The sequence below is a fragment of the Sapajus apella genome, unplaced genomic scaffold, assembly GCF_009761245.1.
Source record: "Sapajus apella isolate SASKATOON/1434 unplaced genomic scaffold, GSC_monkey_1.0 scaffold31, whole genome shotgun sequence".
Classification (NCBI taxonomy): Eukaryota; Metazoa; Chordata; class Mammalia; order Primates; family Cebidae; genus Sapajus; species Sapajus apella.
The window spans coordinates 2095300-2115917 of record NW_022436971.1 but is presented as its reverse complement, the minus strand read 5'-3'; the positions used below and the strand labels follow the sequence as shown (position 1 = coordinate 2115917).

General features: G+C 36.8%; 1 protein-coding gene across 4 annotated transcripts in view; it reads right to left on the bottom strand.

Annotated features, from left to right (window-relative positions):
* ATAD2B (ATPase family AAA domain containing 2B) overlaps nt 1-20618 on the bottom strand; it is a 186526-nt gene that overhangs the window by 79698 nt on the left and 86210 nt on the right. For all 4 annotated transcript variants that reach the window (XM_032293991.1, XM_032293992.1, XM_032293993.1 and 1 more), the window contains 3 exons: nt 12017-12176; nt 6900-6990; nt 925-1236 (listed from right to left, as the gene is read on the bottom strand). In XM_032293991.1, the coding sequence (XP_032149882.1) occupies nt 925-1236; nt 6900-6990; nt 12017-12176 (563 nt within the window). The remainder of the gene's footprint in view (nt 1-924; nt 1237-6899; nt 6991-12016; nt 12177-20618) is intronic.

Below are 20618 nucleotides of genomic sequence, written 5' to 3'. Positions count from 1 at the left end.
TGAGACCAGCCTGATCAATATAGTGAAACCCCATCTCTACTAAAAACCAACCAACCAAAAATTAGCTGGGTATGGTGGCACACACCTGTAATCCCAGCTACTTGGAAGGCTGAGGCAGGAGAATCACTTGAACCCGGGAGGCAGAGGTTGCAGTGATCTGAAATCATGCCACTACACTCCAATCTCGGTGACAGAATAAGACTATGTCTCAATAAATAAATCAATCAACAAATTACCAGCCTACATCTCCCACTCTCCACCTCTATATAATCAGAGTGCTCACCTGTAAGCCTGTTAAGAGGATTAACAGGCGGGGCACAGTGGCTCACGCCTGTATTCCCAGCACTTTGGGAGGCCAAGGCGGGTGGATCACCTGAGGTCAGGAGTTCAAGACCAGCCTAGCCAAAATGGTGAAACCCCGTCTCTATTAAAAATACAAAAAAAAAAAAATTAGCCAGGTGTGATGGCAGGCACTTGTAATCCCAGCTATTCAGGAAGCTGAGGCAGAAGAATCGCTTGTACCCAGGAGGCGGAGGTTGCAGTGAGCCAAGATGGCACCATTGTACTCCAGCCTGGCCCAACAAGAGCAAAAACTCCATCTCAAAAAAAAAAAAAAAAAAAGGGTGATAAATGACAATTTAAGGGCTTTAAAGGTTAACCTATTATTATTACAGTCAACTTTCTAAAGATAGTAATAGCCCTATATTAAGATGATCAGAATGTCCCAAAAGTGAACATTAATTCATTTGTCTTACAAACATTTGCCAGGCAACTACCATATGTCAGGCAATATGTCAGGCCTGGAATATATAGTACTGAATAAAATAGATAATATTACCAAAGTGACACACAATCTTATGAGGAAACTATATTTATTTATTCCTGTACTTATTTCATTTAACTATGAAAAGTAGTTTACAGTACCTTCTTTTTTGTCACTCTGGCTAATTTCAGCATGAGGAAATACTTTTTGCAAGACTGCTAGGATGTTGTTGAAGCTTCTTTCCAGCAGTGGCCTTATGATGGGGGACAGTGCATGCCCTGAAGACATCACAGCACGCTGGGAAGCAGGCACAATATTCTGCATTGCATGGTAAAAATCTTGGGCACTAAGCACTATTGAGGAAACATCCAGCTGCAGTTTATGACTGCTAGCATAGATCTGGGGATAACGCCTCCGCAGCGCAATCAGGGCAGCTTCAGTGCACAGGGCCTTGATATCAGCTCCACAGTAGCCTAATGCACAAAAGGAGAAGGATAAAAAAGGTACATTCATTATTCCGTGCACCAACTATGTTTCGTAAATATACACATCTTTATCTAAAGTTTTAACCAATACTAAATCAATTACTATGTTACAATTTTATCAGTAAAATAAAAACTAGCCATTTAAAATCACCAAATAAAACTGCTGAATTAAGGCTAAATACTTATACTAAGATTAAAAATTTTTGAATATTTTTAATTAACAAAAACATAAGCTAACAATATTAAAGCAAAACAAGCTATGTTTCTTATGTCCTTGATATAAGCTTTAAAACAAAAGTCATATATTAGGTGATTAACTGATTACAATGTATAACTTTTTTTTCTTTTTAAGAGACAGAGTCTCAAATAAATTAATTAATTAATAAGAGATAGGGTCTGACTCTGTCACCCAGCCAGGCTGGAGTGCAGTGGTGAAATCTGGCTCACTGCAACCTTCACCTCCCAGCCTCAAGTGGTCCTCCCATTTCAGCCTCCTGAGTAGCTGGGACTATAGGTGTGTGCCACCACACTCATGTAATTTTTTTATTTTATTTTATTCATTTATTTTTGTAGAGATGAGGTCTCACTATATTGCCTAGGCTGGTCTCAAACTCCTTAGCCCAAATGATCCGCCTGCCTCGGCATCCCGAAGTGCTGGGATTACAGCCGTAAACCACCACACCTGGCCTACAATGCACAACTTTCTTTAGAAAAAAGTTTTAAAAGAATAATAGTTACATTTCAGTCCTTCATCAGTATTCTCAATCATTAGATTAGTTCTCAAGACATTATAATTACTTATAAAGGATTTTTCTAATATTAACTTCCAAACACATAAAAGAGTAGTATATAAACAGAAACTTCAAAAACAGAGGTATTCTACTATCAACTCTGAGTGCAACCAACTATTAAGTTAACATTCATTTACTCCTAAAATTATCACTTAAAATTGTAATTCATCTGATAGTTCCAAATATATTAAATAAGAACATTAAAAAATATTTCCTCCTGAGGAATGCTCTACGTGGGAAAAAATATTTCCATTGATTTTCCACATTAATTTTCTTTGTTTAGTTTAAAATGACTGATAATGTATTCTAAGGGTTATATCAACATGGGCTATTATTTATTACCAATGTTTAATGGATGATCCAATCAAACAAGAGATCAAGCACCAGTGTTTTAAAGTCATTTCATGCATCTGAGTAACAAATACATACAAAAACACATGCTCTGTTGCATCCTTGTCACAAAAGGAAAGAAAAGCTCAAACTAGTTTTTTCTGTTAGCAATTAAACTTGCATTTGGTCACAATTATCAGTTATGCCAGCAGGGGGAACCATTCGAATAGTTACAGAATATTAGACCCTAACTAAGTTCCTCGACTAATACCAGGTTTATTTTTATTTTATTTTATTTTGGGGAGACAGCATATCGCTCTGTTACCCAGGCTGAAGTACAGTAGGTGATCATGGCTCACTGCAGCCTTGACTTCCTAGGCTCAAGAAATCCTTCTGCCTCAGCCTGCTCCGTAGCTGAGACTACAGTGTGTGCCACCACATCAGGCTAATTTTGTGTGCGTGTGTTTTTTTTTTTTTTTTTTTGTAGTGATAGGAGTCTCGCTTTGTCCAGGCTGGTCTTGAACTCCTGGCCTCAAGCAATCCTCCTGACTCAGCCTCCCAAAGTGCTGGTATTATAGGCATGAGCCATCACACCTAGCCTATTTATCTTTTTATACCTCACGATGACTTTATAGAACACTTAAATACTGAACTTAAAATAGTGATTACAAAGGAAAACTTTAGGGGAAAATTTAATATGATCTGGAAGAACTTAATTCAGAAGACTATAAGCAGATTAAGCATTAACATTGTTCCATGACAGCAATCTGTCTCACAAATAATTTTTCAGATAACCAAATTTACCACTAGTGTCTCATTTTATTTTCTATTTCTCAAAGAATAAACCTGGAAAAAAATATATTTTCCTTTTGCATATATATCTGTTACATTAATTCAATAATGTATGGAATACTAGCTCAAAGTTATAAACAGTTAACAAAATAATCCAAAGATGGGATTATGGAATGTGAATTCTGTCTTCCATTCCAGAGGAATTAAGGAATATGTTACCATCTTCAAACAACATAAACAACCACATTTCTATTGCTTCTTTAAAAGTATATACACAGTTGGCCGGGTGCGGTGGCTCACGCCTGTAATCCCAGGACTTTGGGAGGCCGAGGCGGGTGGATCACAAGGTCAAGAGATCGAGACCATCCTGGTCAACATGGTGAAACCCCATCTCTACTAAAAATACACAAAATCAGCTGGGCATGGTGGCGCGTGCCTGTAATCCCAGCTACTGAGGAGGCTGAGGCAGGAGAATTCCCTGAACCCAGGAGGCGGAGGTTGCGGTGAGCCGAGATCACGCCATTGCACTCCAGCCTGGGTAACAAGAGTGAAACTCCATCTCAAAATTAAAAAAAAAATGAAGGTTAAAGGTATATACACAGTCAATGAACATAGTGTACAGTCCCATTTCAAGTACAAAAGCCTAAATTAAAAAAATTAAAACTCAGAAACTACTAAGGCAAAACATAAAATTAGCCACTAGAAGGCATTTTAAGTAGCAAATCTTACCCATAACATTTATGTTTGCCATAACAAGTTAATTACATATGTAACAGCAATGTATTATTGTTCATCTTGCCCTCATTTATTCCAGACAAAAGAAATTATCAATGGACCCTACCTAATGAAGTAGATTTTCACATGAATTATCATAACCAATAGACTATAAAGGAGGAAATTTCTTTACATTTGCTTAAAGTAAGAATTACCGGTTTATATCTGCAATTCTCACCTTGATTATCCATCTGAATAAACACTGAAACTGAAACAAGAAACAGATTCCCAAGCCCCACAATAAACCTAGTGAATCAGAATCTCTGGGGGTTTGAAATCATACGTGTATTTCGAGAAAGCTTTAGAAGTGATTCTGATACACACACAAAATTGAGAACTACTGATTTAACATACTTCCTTCTAAAATTTTTTAAGTGCATCATAACCATGGTTAAATGAGTTATACTTAGGGTGACCCCATGTGCTGGTTAGGCCTTTTGTCTTGTCATAATAATAATTAATAGTATAATTTTTCACTCTCAAAGGGTCCTTGTTTCGACAATAAATAATATGATCATTCTAGTAATACCGAAAACATACTACAGCCTTTTAGGAGTTAAAAGTGAATATTAAAGAAATTATAAACATCTCTTTCATAACCAAACTAATTCTAACATTATAATTTTAATACTCTGTGAACACATTTAGACATCAAATAAAGAGCATTCTTGAGTACTGCTATTAAGACAGAAATTGTTCTGAAAGGCTGAAAATACAGCTACTGAAGAGGTTAGACTAGAAACAAGGCCATAACAAAATTTTATGAAGTTTTAAATACAGCATCAAACATAACAAAGGCCCATAAGATAGACACTTCATTGAGACTCTTTCATTGTTTTAGCCCTCTCACTGAAAATGAAATAAATATGATTAGAGTTGTGCATTTCATTAATCGTAATTTCCTACTATTTATGAAAATGTTCCTGATACAATGTATGTTGAGTTTTTCACTATGCAAAAATCACACCCAATATGCATGCAAAAACCTCCAACAACTTGGGAATTTCAAGGTAAAAGTTACCAAATCCATAACCTCTAACAAAAGGTCAGCTACCTTTGCAGCTGTTCATCAAGATCACATACTCTTTTATTAGGCATACATTTCAATGAACTGAACCCATTCCTGTTAAAACATGTTTGGCATATATACACTAGTGAGTTTGCAATGGATTTTAAAATACTATTTCATTCCCGCTTAAAGATTTGAATTTGATTTTTTTTATGTGAACCGGTTTCTCAAATGGAATGAATGTCATAACAAAAAACAGAAGTCATTTAATTATAATGGATTTTTATGTTACCATCCAGGAAGCAAATGGTATATAAACAGACTCTGCAGACATATGGCCACCACATAGAAGGGAGGAAAAATGGTAAGATAAATTTATCAGTCCTATAAGAAATTATACCATGGAAATTCAAAAACTCAAGAAACTCCCTAAAAGCTAAAATAAATCACTTGGAAAAATGAGAAGTATTGTCTTTGGAAATGCAAAAGGAAACTAAGATTCTAATATTTGGGATAAAGAATTAAACTAGAGTATATAATATTTCAGATGGTAGACAGGATAATAGAAAGTAATTTAGAATACCTATCTCTTAGGGAATTTCCAAAACGATTTGACAACTTGACTTCTGCTTATTTCAGTTAAGGATCACTCTGTGACAAATTCACAGAAAAGTCTACAAAGATTTCCCAGTCTGATCTGAACTCTAATAAAATAATATCATAAATAAAAGGGGTCTAATTTCAAAAAGGGAAAAGATTGGATTTTGTACCAAATACCACCCTCTCCCATAAAGCAGCACAAGGCTTTGCAAAGGTCAAGCCAAATTTACATGAAATGTGTTTGGCGCATGCTCTCTTATACCAGGCAAAGCTTAAACTGAAGTAGTGTTGGAGAGATTTACGTTTTCTCCTCACCAGAAGTTGTCGAGGTCTTTGTGGTTCAAAAGCTGAGGGATGCTGCTTCGGAGATGGAGGTCCCTGTGGATGAAGAGGATAATTTGGATGTAGCTAACTGAATGGACTAATGTTCTATTTAAGTTTTAGTTATTTGATGGTGGATCACAATGATTTTTTAAATTAAGTTGTTCTTTTTGGCTTTGGTAACTTTAAAGTTTTCCCAAGTAAGCTGTTGTTAGTGAACTTATTTGGGAGATTTCTTCATAATGCTTAAAAAGTTAATGAAGATTGGGTTTTTTTTTAATTTATATTTTTCAGAGAATGAGAGGAAAACAGACAAAAGTGGGGAAAGAATGTAGGAAAAATACGTGTGTGTATATTCAGCTACCTAATATTGTATTCTTTTTATTTCAGACCTAATTAGAGCCAAAAACCTGAATTCCATCTCCTATGTGTGATCATCTGTGCAGATAAACGCTCTCACCACGTCTTAGAAAGACAGTAGTGTCCATTCACTCTGTGGGGAGATCTTCTACTCTGTGAAAAATTTACAGTTAAATTGAAAAGTTTTATATTTGGGGAAATACTATCAAATACCATTATTTTCTTTGAAGACCCCTTCCACCCAACTTCTTTCTAGACCACAGGAATGAAAATGAACTCATTGTGTAATCTGCAAAGTAAAAGTAAAAGGCTGCAGTCCTGCTTTGACATGAAACTTTCTTTCTTAAGTTTAAGCTTATTTTTCTTAGTAAAATTTCTAAGAGGGAATGATTTTTTCAAAAGGAGACCCTATAGTAATATTATGGATACCCAGCTCTCAATGAAAGGCATGTTACTATTGAGCTTTGTTAATTAAACACCTAATGGCAGTTAAAATCCTAATTGAGAAGTACCCAAACTTTAAGTGAAACAGTTAAAATAACTTTAAAATATAAAGGCAGAGCCAATCTGTTGCACAATCAAAAACATAACTATACTCATTCACATTCCAAACATAAGGGCAGGGAGGCTTAGCAGAACAATGACAATCCAGGAATTCAAACAGTAACACTCACCAACACATTTTTCAGCCAATTCACCTAAAAAAGCATCTGACAATTTTGGATTCCAGTCCCTGGTATGGATCTGTAAGATGTGTTTTCTTGCCTAAGATGAAAAGCACAGATATATAAAGTCTTGCCCAAGAAGAAAAGTACAGATAAAATATTATTAATCCCTCAAATATGTTAGGTGAAACAAATTTTGACTAACCATATCCCATTAAAATTTTTATTTTTTAAAAAAATTTAAACACCTTAGCATCTATCTACATCAGCTCTGATTCCAACAGTAAACTGGGAGATACGTAGTAAAGACCTTGTCTCTGTTTCACAATCTAAGACATTTAATGTTGTAAGAGGTGAAGAAAATTGACTAGCAGCATATAACGACCATGACTCATCTGGGACTAGAATTCAAAACCAAATATCACTTTTCTACCATACCATTTCTACCATTTGAAAATATATGAACAAGAAACTTTTATGTTATAAAAGTTATAGTCATAATTTTAAACAAACTTTAACTTCATAGATTTGTGGTGTTATGATTGACAATGAGCAAAATGACAAGTAAATTTGAAAAGAATTTTTATTTGAAAGGTTTTCAATTTTAAGTAAATAGCATGCATGCCAGTTGTGGTGGCTCACACCTGCAATCTCAGCACTTTGGGATGCTGAGGTGGGAGGATCACTTGTGCCCAGGAGTTGAAGGCTAGCCTGGACAATATAGTGACACCCTGCCTCTACAAAAAAAATGTTTTTTAATTAATTGGGCATGGTGGTGAACGCCTGTGGTCCCAGGTACTCAGGAAGCTGAGGTAGGAGTATTACTTGCGCCTGAGAGGTCAAGGCCTGCGGTGTGCTGTGATCACGCCACTGCACTCCAGCCTGGGTGAGAGAGTGAGACCCTGTCTTAAAGAAAAAATATAAAATAAAAATGTGTGTGTGTGTGTGTGTGTGTGTGTATATATATATATAATGCATATTATTACTTTGTCAGTTAGTTGATGCTTTGGCATTTAATATCTAACAAGGTAATTTAAGTAAATATCAATTAAATGCATTGAAAAATCTAAGTGTTAAAAACAATTTTACATTGATTTCAGCCTTCTCTAGCTTAAATCTGACTGCATAGTGCAATCAAAATTTTAACATATTGGTTCTACAACAAACAAATTTATTTTTCTAAAATAGCTTTTTTGTTTTTGTTTTTTGAGACTCAGTCTCACTTTATCACCCAGGCTGGAGTACGGAGGTGTGATCTCAGCTCACTGCAACCTCAGCCTCCCAGGTTCAAACGATTCTCATGACTCAGCCTCTGGAATGGCTGGGATTACAGGTATCCACCATCACACCTGGCTAATTTTTATATTTTTGGTAGAGATGAGGTTTCACTATGCTGGCTAGGCTGGTCTTGAACTCCTGACCTCAAGTGATCCGCCTCCTTGGCCTCCTGAAGTGCTGGAATTACAGGCGTGAGCCAATGCACCATGCCTAAAATAGTTTTTTTAAAAAAACCACTAACGTATAAGAATCTATAATCAGCTGATACTACCACCACCAACAGTCAGATGAGAATTTTGTTTTCACATTTGTCTTCCTTGGAAAAAACTACAACATTTCTTAAAAATTGAGTATGTTTTTCCCTCAACACTGCTATCTAAGCTTCTTGAGACATGAAAAAACCAAATTATAACCAAGATGATAACATCTTACTGGCTTGATGAGGAATCTGGGGTCCAGCAACAAAACAAAACAGAACAACTTCAAAGTCATGAAGATAAATCTTGCTCAAAAAGCTGACCAAATCTGGAATCAATAGCTACAGCTTCAATTCCAAGTTCTAAGTTAGGCATTCAGCTATGAAACTTAAAGCAATGATATGACACTTATTTTCTTCCAACTTGGAGTATTTGCCTGAACAGATACTAAAAAAGAAGGTCCAAAAGAAATATCAGCCTAACAGCATATATATTCTGTAAGAGGACATTAAGAATCTACATAAACTTCATTAGCAGCACAGGTACTGCTCATTACAAGACCCTTAAAAAATCAAGAATATGTCAAAAAAAAATTATGCTGGAAGATATCCCAAAAAGAGATCCATTCTTATCCTCTCATTTCTCTAAAAGGAGATTTTTTAAAATGAAATTAATTATATCTAAGGTTAGCAAGTTATTTTCAGGTCCCTAAAACATTTAAGTTCCACTCTTTCCCTATATAACCCGGTCAAAGTCACCTTCCTTTTGTAACACTAAAAACAAGACATAGAATGAAGAAAAAATTATTTAAATATAGAAATCAAGAAATGTTCATTACGTATTTTACTCCATATGGCATACCAAATAGGAAGTTAAATGGCTTCCTCTAATAGAAAGTACCTTCCTCTGCTATTAAATGTCAAAAGCAAATTTAAACTCCTCATTTTTCAAAATCCACAAGTATATATTCAAACATATATTACTTATAACAATCATAAAAATCATGGATGATAAAGGAAAATAAATTTAAAAGTGTTATTGCATATAGAAAATGTACATTTTATGCAAATAGTAACAAAGGTATTAAAATCTGAAACCAATATTTACTTTTATTAATCTTTTACTTAATCAAACAGCAAGAGTCATGATACTCTATTGGCCAAACCACTGGAGTAAGACACTGACTGGTAACACTTTAAATTAGTGACCCAAACGGGTTCTTTTTACTACCCTTCATACTTCCCTAGGCCATTCATTACACCTTTCTCCTAGCAAACTATTTCACAGCACATCTTCACACTCCACTGATAACCTTGCCTCCTAATTCACTGAGAAAACTGAAGCAATAAGGAAAAAACTTTCACAGACTCCCCACATCCTAATCACCAAAGATGTCCATCCATCAGCATGTGTACCAACAATATTCTGTCTTCTCTCTATTGTCACAGAGGAACTAACCAGCTCCTACCTAAAGTCATTCACACCACTTATTCTAAATCCTATCGCTTTTTTGCCTATTGAGGACATCTCTCAATTTCACACAAAAAATCCCTTTTCTACTGGATATTTCTTCCATCTTGAAAGCAATTAAACACATTATCTTGTTCCTGCTTCTTTCAATATCATATCACCTAAATTTTTTGCTTCCCTTTGCAGAAAAACTCTTTTTAAAATATATCTATATTCACTCCCTCCAATTCCTTTTCATTTTCCCTTCAACTAACACACTCCAATTAAGCATTTGCACCCACTACTAACTGAAACTGTTCTCATCAGATTTGATGACCTACAAAATGATAAATACAATGACCAATTTTCTGTCCTCAGCTGAATGGACTTAGCAACATGTGACATGGTTAATCACACCCTCCTCATTGATACATTTTCTTCACTTGGCTTCCAGACCACCCCACTCTCTTAGTTTTCCTCTTGCCTTACTGACTGTTCTGTAAGACAGAAGATTTGGTAATCTCATCTAGTCTCAGGACCTTAAAAACTATTTAAAGGAAAAAGGTAAATAGCCAGCATAGGCCTTTCCACAGACTCCGGCCTGAGAAAAATGACCTTAGGTTTCAGTCTCATAAAGCTGTTTTCTTGAAATGTTAGAAAGGGAAAGTTACTGTGGAAAACTATGTTCAAGATCCATGCTGTGCAATATAGTAAGTCATGAGCCACACAATGCTATTTTATCTAAATTTTAAATTAACTAAGACTAAACAAAATTTAAAATGCAGTTCTTTAGTCACACTAGCCACATTTTAAGTGCTCAACAGCCACATGTGGCTAGTCGCTACCACACTGCACATTGCTCAAAGAATAGTGCCAATAAAGAACATTTCCGTCATCACAGAAAATTCTATCAGACAGTACTGCTCTAGACCTTGATTACTGTTAAACCTTTGATTTGTGTGAAATGAGTCTGGACTGTGAGGCTGTCACTGGCATATAGACTCTGAGGCCTACTTAACTAAGATAGTACAGAAGACAACTGGGAAATAAAGGAAATGGCTTTCCTGTTCTGTGTCTCAGAACTAAGCATGTTTCCCCATGTACTGAAGAGCATAAAAGCTGTGCTTGGAATGTTGTTATATGTCCCAAAAAATAAAAGCTGATGCTTCCCCATGCTAAAGCAGAATGTATCTACTTCAACCCTATCTCCTACAAATAAACACACCAATATGCAATGATACATTTCTGAAGGCTGCACTTTGGCAATGAAAATAATGCTGTATATGCTAGGTTTCCTGTCCTGATAAAACTAGGTAAACCTGGTGCCAATTTAAAGCCTATAAATTGGATTGTCAATCCAAATCTGAGTCAACTAGTGGTGATTGTGGAGACTGACGTCAATTTGAAGTATGAACTGCTCTGCACAGGGAAGCCATTGCCTTTGTTTCTCTATTGTCTTCCACACAGTCCTAATCACTAAGACTTTCACATCTAGGTATGTTAAACCCAGGCATTTCACAGAGGTCTAAGAACAAAGCCATACAACAATACATATTTACATACAGTATCTCCTCTGCATATATCTCTTCCTCTCAAATATGACTTCCTAATGAAAAGCCAGTCAGATGATACTAATCAAACCAAGATAATATTAAAAATTTCAAGTTGAATTAGGAAAAAAGAACTTTGTATATCATATTAAAAAACATTTACATAATCAATGACAAACATTGCCCTGTGTGAATACATTCTTTAAAAACACTTTATACCATAATGAATAACATTTGTTGCTTTTAACTAAATATAGCAATTTCTGTGAAAATTTGGGCACTGGGTCCTTATTCATAAACCCACTAATACTCTATAAAAACATTATTTTATGAGAATAAAATTACTTTGGCTAACCAGAGACATAACCTGTCATACAGGACAATTACTACAATCCAGAGAACTAAAGCGCAAGTAAACATCTACAGTGCTAATCAAGAGCTTTCCTCTTACCGCCTAAAAATCATAAACTTTCTTATAATTGTTAATACAAAAAAAACTGTTCCATAATTATGTAAGATTTTTAAAGTATTAACTAAGATATCCTATAAGCACAAAATATGAACAATGAAAATTCATACACTATCACCCTCAGAACATATGCCTTATAGAATTACATATAAATATTAACATACTGAAAACAAAAACTCTTACCTTTTGATCAGGCAGGTTAAACAGGAATTCTCTGTCAAAACGACCAGGTCTCCTGAGTGCAGGATCTATAGAGTCAAGTCTGTTTGTAGCACCAATAACAACAATTTCACCCCTATTATCTAATCCATCCATAAGAGCAAGGAGGGTTGATACTATAGAGCTGTAAAGTAATTTTCAGACAAAATTTTTAAAAAGAAAACATTGTAAACACTGCTGCTTACAATAACTTTTATAAGTTTTTAATGCTAATAAAATAACTATACCATGATTACATTTTAATGCAGGATCAAGTGATTTACAATAATTATTTTCAAAGGCATTCAGAAAATATAGTAGACACCTAAATCTTGGGAACCAAAACAAATGGACTTTATCAAAATAAAAAACTTTTCTGCTTCAAAGGATACTATTAAGAAAGTAAAACTATAACCTAAGAATATTTGTAAATCATGTATTTCATAATATATATAATGAACAATTACAACTGAACAACTAAACAGTACAAAGACAAATAATAAAATTTAAAAGTAGGCAAAAGGGCCAGGCACAGTGGCACACGCCTGTAATCCCAGCACTTTAGGAGGCCGAGGTAGGCAGATTGCTTGAGCCCAAGTGTTTGAGATCAGCCTGAGGAACATATCAAGACCAAATCTCTAAAAATAAAAAATATTTTTTAAAAATAGGCAAAAAATTTGTATAGACATTTTTCCAAAGACAATATACAAAACCACATCAATAGTCATGAAGCATATGCAAATTAAACCAAATGAGATGCCACTTCAAAACCACCAGAATGACTATATTCAGACAAATAGATAATTAACAGCTTTTGATGAGGATGTAGAGAAGTTGGAACATTCATATACTGACTGACTGGTAGGAACATAAATTGATGTTCCTCTTTGGAAAAAGAGTACCTGTATTGTGGTTCCTCTGTTAAACATAGAGTTACCAAATGATCCAGCAATATCCACAAAAAAAACTTAACACACAAATGTTCACAGCAGCATTTTTCATAATAGCCAAAAAAGTGAAAGAAACCCAAATGTCCGTCAACTGATAAGTGAATAGAATAAATGTGGTATATCCATACAATGGAAGTATACCTCAATAAAAATAAATGAAGTACCGATAGCTACAACAACATGGATGAATCTTGAAAACGCTGTGCTAAAGAAGCCAGACACAAAAGGCTACATATTGTATGATTCCATTTATACAAGATATCCCCAATAGGCAAATCTATAGAAAAAGAAAGTATATTAGAAGTTGCCTAGAGCTTGGGAGGATAAGGAGAATGTAGGGAGTGATGGTTAAAGGGTTTATATGAGGTTTCTGGGGTCATGAAAATGTTCTTAAATTGACTGTAGTGATGGTTACAGAACTTTGTAAATATACTGAAAGTCACTGAACTAAGCAGTTGAAATGAGTAAACTGGGCCGGGTACAGTGGCTCACACCTGTAATCCCAGCACAATTGGGAGGCCGAGGTAGGCAGATTGCCTGCGGTCAGGAGTTCAAGACCAACCTGGCCAACATGGTAAAACCCCATCTCTACTAAAAAATACAAAAATTAGCTAGGCATGGTGGTAGGCACCTGTAGTCCCAGCTACTTGGGAGGCTGAGGCAGGAGAATTACTTGAACACGGTGGTGGCAGAGGTTGCAGTGAGCTGCGATTGCACCACTGCACTCCATACTCAGTGACAAAAGCAAAACTCCACTTCAAAAAAAAAAAAAAGTGAATTGTACAGCTGTTATTATGGGATCTTTGTGGGAGTCGATTTTCTGGCTGGAAACCTCTGTGGCTGGTGGCGCCTCTGCCCCAGTTTTGCTTAGACCTGCTGGGCTTGTTCCTCCCACCCGGCCTGGCAGACTGTGCTTACTCACACTACCAGCCTAGATCCCATGCCTGCCAAGGGCAAGCCAGGCATGGAGCAGCAAGGGGTGTTTGAGTGAGCGTGAGGTGCAGCCACTGCACACAGTCAGGCATACCGCTTGCTGCAGTGGAACAAGCAGCTCCAGGGCTGGCACAGGTGATGGCTCTCTGTGAGGTTGTGGCTGGACCAGGTACACTGCAAGCAGCTTCCATGGCTGCCATTGGGGAACACAGTGGTGCCTGGAAGCTTGGAGACTCTAAGAACCACAGGGACCCAAAGAAGGCATCACAGCCCTGGCTCGGGGAGCTCCCAGGTCTGGGCTCCCTGAAAGGCCATAGTTTTTCTCTCCTTTTCACCCACAACATGCCAAACAAGGGGTGTGCTTCAGCCCTGTTTCTATTACAGCTCTTTCAGCCCCACCATTTGACAGGTCCTGAGTTCTTATCCTGCATTCAGGAAGAACAAGGTATGCGGACAAGTGGAGGGTGAGCAAGGCAAAGAGGAGCTTCATTGAGTGACAGAATAGCTCAGAGGAGACCCTGGAGTCGGTAGCTCCTCTCTACAGGCAGGTCATCATGTAGAGTGTTCAGCTCTCAGCAGAGAGGAGGCCCTGGAGTGGGTAGCTTCTCTCTCCAGCTGGTCATCCTGACATCTACAGCTCTCAGGAGAGAGGTGGCCCTGGAGTGGGTAGCTCCTCTCTGCAGTTGGTCCTCCTGATGTCCCCTCAGCTTTGGCTGAGCCAGGGTTTTTATGGGACTCAGAGGGAAGTGCACCCCAAATGGTCAATGGGTGGCTTTGGGCAGACCCAGAAAAGGCACCACAAGTTCCCACTCCAGTCTGTGGGACTGGCAGCCCAGCCCTAATCTTCACTAGGGGCCTGCCTCCTCCTGCCCAGGAGCCTGTCTGCCTCCTGCTGCCATTCATGGTGTCCAAGCAGTCTGTGCCAAAGGGCACCTGCAGGTCAGCGCCAAGCTGCCCTCAGCCACCCCCTCAGTTCCCTTTGCAGGCTCATCGGCACCCAAAGTCTGGAGGGGGCTGAGGCAGCAGGGAGCTAGCATGCAGTACTAACCCTGAGCATGCACAGAACCAGCCAGGCTGCAACAGTGCCCTGGCTTGGCCCCAACCTTGCTCCAAGATTGATGCGGAGGCCAGGAGTGGGGAGAGGCCAGGCAGTGGGAGCAGACACCTCCAAGCCTGTGGGGACAGGGGAGGTCTTCCCAGGCCCCCCAGAGTGCAAAGATGCCAGGTTAAACGCCCATGACTTGGGCAGCTGTAGCTGCGCCCAGGAAGGCAGGACTCCTGCCTGCTCCCAGGCCCACCGCAAGAGTACAGGGAGGCCCAGGTCCACAGCTGTGATTTGGGCAGCTTGCAGCTGCACCCAGGAAGCCCTCATCCCACCAACTCAAAAGGAGTGGAATTCCCACTTGGGCCCCGCTTTCACCAGCTCTGTGGAATGTGCAGCCCGAGCCACACCTCCCCACTGTAGCAGGTGTGATGGTGGTGGCCACTCCAGATGGGCCACCGCTGCTATCACTGAACTGTATCTCAATAAAGCTGTTTTTTTTTAAAAAAAAAGAAAAGAAAAAATACAATAGTTTGTTTTTAATAGATAGCAATTTGGGAGGTTTTAAATGTCTGGAAATGTATATAACGTTTAGTTTCTGTTACATTAGATTTGCATTATTGTTATACCTTTGGACAATTTCTTTAGAATGGCTACCACTTTATGTTCAACTCAAAATTATTTTCTGCATATTTTAGAGTAGTGTTTTAAAAGTATGATGACTTAAACATTTCTGAATATAAGTGTTTCATGTCTAATTATAACAAAACCATAGTTCTAGTAACAATGTTCTTTCTAGTGTTTTCCAACTGCTCTCATTTCTATTCCTTTACTCTTATTGCTAACACCTGCCTGAAATAACTTCTCCAATATGTTCAACATGTTAAAGAAAACATTCTCCTTCCCAAACACACTGCTCTAGTTGTGTTTCCAAAATCTATAAGCAGAACCAAAATGCTAGATAACCAGTGTATGTGAGAAGGAAGGATGTGTGATTCTTCTTTTCAAATTGAATAACTGAAAATTAGTGATCTAGGTTTCTCATTAAAGATATAAAGGGGTTGGGGAGTATAAGTAGCCTCAAATATAAGTTCATATTTAACTTCCAATTTTCCCTTAGTATCTTCCAATTACAGATTGGCATTTCAAGTGTTTGCTGGAATTTATCTGCATTTTCAAATGTCTTCTAACTGAAAAGTCTTCAGATGATAAAGACTCAGACATGGGCAGAAACAGAATTACAAACTAACTTAAAATATACCCAAAGTTGTCTTGAAAAAAAAATCTGAATGGCCAACTCTTGGATTACAGTCCTTTAGCAACTCCTATGATATGTCAAAAATTAAAAGTCCAAACTACTTGACATGATCTTCAAGGCCTACTTGCCTATCCCAAATTCTCTCTCCTACATTATTTTCTAAAATCGTTGTTTTATCTTTCAAATATAGATCTAAAATCCAATGAAATTGTTTTGTATGGTGTGTACAGGGATCTAGGTTTTTTTCCCACTAAAAAGATATCCAATTTTCCCAGCATTATCTATAAAAAAGGTCATCATTTCCTAATAGCATCTGCACTGCCTCTTTTACCATAAATTAGGCATCCATATGTGTGTGCATTTATTTATGGCTCTGGGCTCTGTTCCATTCACCTATTTGTCTAGTCTTCTGCCAATATAACCCTAAGAGGCCTTAATAACTATTAGAGCAAGTGCTCCCACCTTGTAGAAGAAAAGACAATTGAAAAATATTTCTTTCCATTTATTTAATCTTTCTTTAATGTTTGTCAATCAAGTTTTAATATTTTCTGCATAAATATAACATAAGACCTCTTAGACTTACTCATAGTAACGTTTTTCTAATGAGATTGCAAATAGTAACTTTTCATTTTTACACAATTGCCAGCAACAAAAATAAAAAAATTATGTTTGTATTGATTAGTCTAAACTTCCTAGCATCTATCTACAGATTGCTTGCAATCCTTACATACATAATTGTAATCTCTAAATACAAATGATGAGTATTGTTTTTTTTCTCTTTAAAATGTGTATCTTGTATAGCTTTGTCTTGCCAGACTACACTCACTGTGATCTATAGAACAGTATTGGTCAGAAGTGTTCATAGCAAAATAAACACGCTTGCCATATTCCCCATATTATAAGAAACGTTTTCATGTTTGAACATTAAGTCTGTTTGTTGTAAGTTGTTCTGTAGCTACCTTTAAGGAAACACTTTATATTCCTTGTTCTCTAAGATGAAGACCTTATTATGACTAAATATTGCATTTTCTCAAACATTTCTTCCACATCTATTGAGGTGACTGTCTTGATTTTTCTCTAATATGAAAATGTGCTAAAGTAACATTAACTGACTTCTCTCATATTAAATAATCCTTGTGTATTTGAAATAAAATCAATATAGTCATAATATATTATCCTTTTTTTATCTTTCTGATGTAAAGCTCTACCAATCTGTTTAGGATTTATATATATATGTTCACAAGTGAGACTGGGTTCCAATGAATTTTCTCATACCAAGTTTCATGAAGGTAGAACTGACATACAAAACCCTGTACATATTTAAATTATACATTTTGATAAGTTTTGAAGTATGTATACCCTGTATACTATCACTACAACTAAAATAAGTTAACATATCCATTATGTTCTTCCTCATACTCCTTAGTTCTCCATCCATACTGACCCTCCTTGGCCTCCTTTACCCAAACCCTAGGGAACCACTGATCTGTATTCTGTTATGACAGATTACTTTGCATTACTTAAAATTATATATACATGGGATTATACAGTAAGTACTCTTTTTAATTCCTGGATTCTTGTATTTGGCATAATTATTCTGAGATTCACCCATGTTACTGTTTAATAATAATTTATTCTTTTTAATTGTTAAGTAATATTCCATTATATAGATATACTACAATTTGTTTACATAGTCCCATGTTGATGGCCACCTGGATTGTTTTCAGTTCTGGGGTATTACCAAAAAGCTGCTATAAACATTGACATAAAAAAAATTGACATACAAGTCATAAAGAATTTCCCCTATGTTTATTCGAAAAGATCTCTTCTTTCACCCCTTAAGCTTAGGCCTTTATCCTCTTAATCTTTGATGTCTACAAAAACCAAAACATTACATTTTGCATTCCTAATATTGCTTATGGGTGTCTTTTTATCATGACCAAGCATGCCAGAGGTTTGCCAGTTTTTTCAAAGAATCAATTTTATTAGCTTTTTTCAAAGAACCAGTTTTTGGTCTTCTTAATTTCTACTATATCTTTGTTTTCAGTTCACATATTGTTGGCTATGATCTTTGTCTTTACAACACAGGTCATTTAGACTTTAGAGCTATAAACTTAAAATAATTATGAACATAAAATTGTCTGCTTATTTTTTTTTTGGTTTTTTTTTTTTTTTATATTACCAAACTTTAGAAAATTAGTTAAAATGTACTTTAGGGAACAATATATGATCAGTTTTCATAAATATGGTATATGTTTGAAAAGAATGTTCATTCTATATTTGTCTTAGAAAGTATGCCCATTCGATCAGATTCCTGAAATGTGTGGTTCAAATTAATCCATAGAGCATTAAATAATTTTTTTTGCTCAGCTTGATCTATCAATTACTAAGAGAAGTACACAATATCTCCCACAATGATTATCAATTTGACTCTTCTACCTTGTAGTTCTGTCAATTTTTGTTTTACATAGTTTGAAATATGGTTATTAGGAAATTATAGATTTTAAATTGTTACTTTTAAGACAGGGTCTCACCCTGACTGAGTGCAATGGCACGATCATGGCTCACTGCAGCCTTGACCACCCAGGCTCAAGCAATCCTCCTACTTCAGCCTCCTGAGTAGCTAGGACTACAGGCATGCACTACCACGCATGGCTATTTCTTTTTTTTCTTTTGGTAGAGATGAGTTCTCAGTATGTTGCCCAGGCTGCTCTTAAACTTCTGGGCTCAAATAATCCTCCACCCTCAGCCTCTCAGAGTGCTGCGATTATAGGCATAAGCCACCAGGGCTAGCCTAACTGTTATATCTTCTAGTAAATTGAACCTTTTATCATTTTAAGATTTCCTTTTGAAATGCAATGTAATGGCTTCTGACTTATGGTCTATTTTATCTAAAATGAATGTAGCAACACCAGTTATGTTAGTATTTACGTGATATAATTTTATACCATTTAATGAATTTAACTATTTTGGACATTTCATATAAACAGAATCACAGAACATGTGGCCTTTTGTGTCTGGCTTATTTCACATAGCATAATGTCTTCAAGATTCAACCGGCTGGGTGAGGTGGCTCATGCCTATAATCCCAGCACTTTGGGAGGCCAAGGTGGGCTGATCACAAGGTCAGGAGATCAAGACCATCCTGGCTAACAGGGGGAAACCCCATCTCCACTAAAAATACAAAACTTAGCTGGGCATGGTGGCTTGCATCTGTAGTCCCAGCTACTCGAGAGGCTGGGGCAGGAGAATCGCTTGAACCTGGGAGGCGAAGGTTGCAGTGAGCCAAGATCATGCCACTGTACTCCAGCCTGAACCACAGAGTGAGGCTCCATCACAAAAAAAAAAAAAAAAAAAAAGATTCGTCCATGGTGTGGCCATGTGTCAGAATTCCATTCCTTTTTTTCTTTTTGCTGGGGAAGGGAGATGGGGTCTCACTCCGTTGCCCAAGCTGGAGTACAGTAGTGTCATTACAACGCACTACTGCCTTGACCTCCTGGGCTCAAGCAATCCTCCCATCTCAGCCTCCTGAGTAAATGGGACCACAGCTAATTTTTTTTATTATTTGTAGAGACAGTTTCTCACTATGTTGCCTAGGCTGATCTCAAACTCCTAGGCTCAAGCAATTCTCCTACGTTGGCCTCTCAAACTGCTGGGTTGCAGGCATGAACCACCACATCTGTCCAGAATTTCATTCCTTTTTAAGGCTGAATAACACTTCATTGTATGGATGTATCACATTTCATTTACCTATTCATCAGTTGGTGGACATTTGAGTTATTTCTACTTTTTGGCTAGTGTGAATAATGCTAATATCGATATTTGTTTTTGTACTTTTTTTTCTACTATTTTACATTGAAACTCTCTGTATCCTTATATGCAGATGTCTCGCTTATAAACAAAACATCATTACATTTTGTTTTTTCCCTATCTGACAAACTCTGTCTTTTAACAAGAACATTTACTCCCCTTATATTTCAGGTCATTATTGATATATTTGGGTTTAACTCTATAATCATATTTTGTGCTATTTTTCCCACTGTTTATGATTTCCCCCACCTCTCTTCTTGATTACTTTTGGATTCACTTTTAAAAATTATTCTATTTTCCCCCACTAACAGTTTAGGAATTATATATTATGTTTCTATTTTACTAGTGATTACTCTAGAAATTTAAACCTGCATACTGGATATCCAAGAGTTCTACTTGCAGGTTATGATGAAGACCCAATCACAGTACCCCTCAGAAAACAACTACAAAGCCTATGTATCATAATACATTAACATATACCTGAGGTTTCTAGTGGGCAAACAGAGATAGAGGGGTTCTGGTGGGAGTTCATGGTCACTCAGTGAACGAAAACATGGTGGGAATTCACGGTCACTTGGAGAAGAAAAAGTAAGT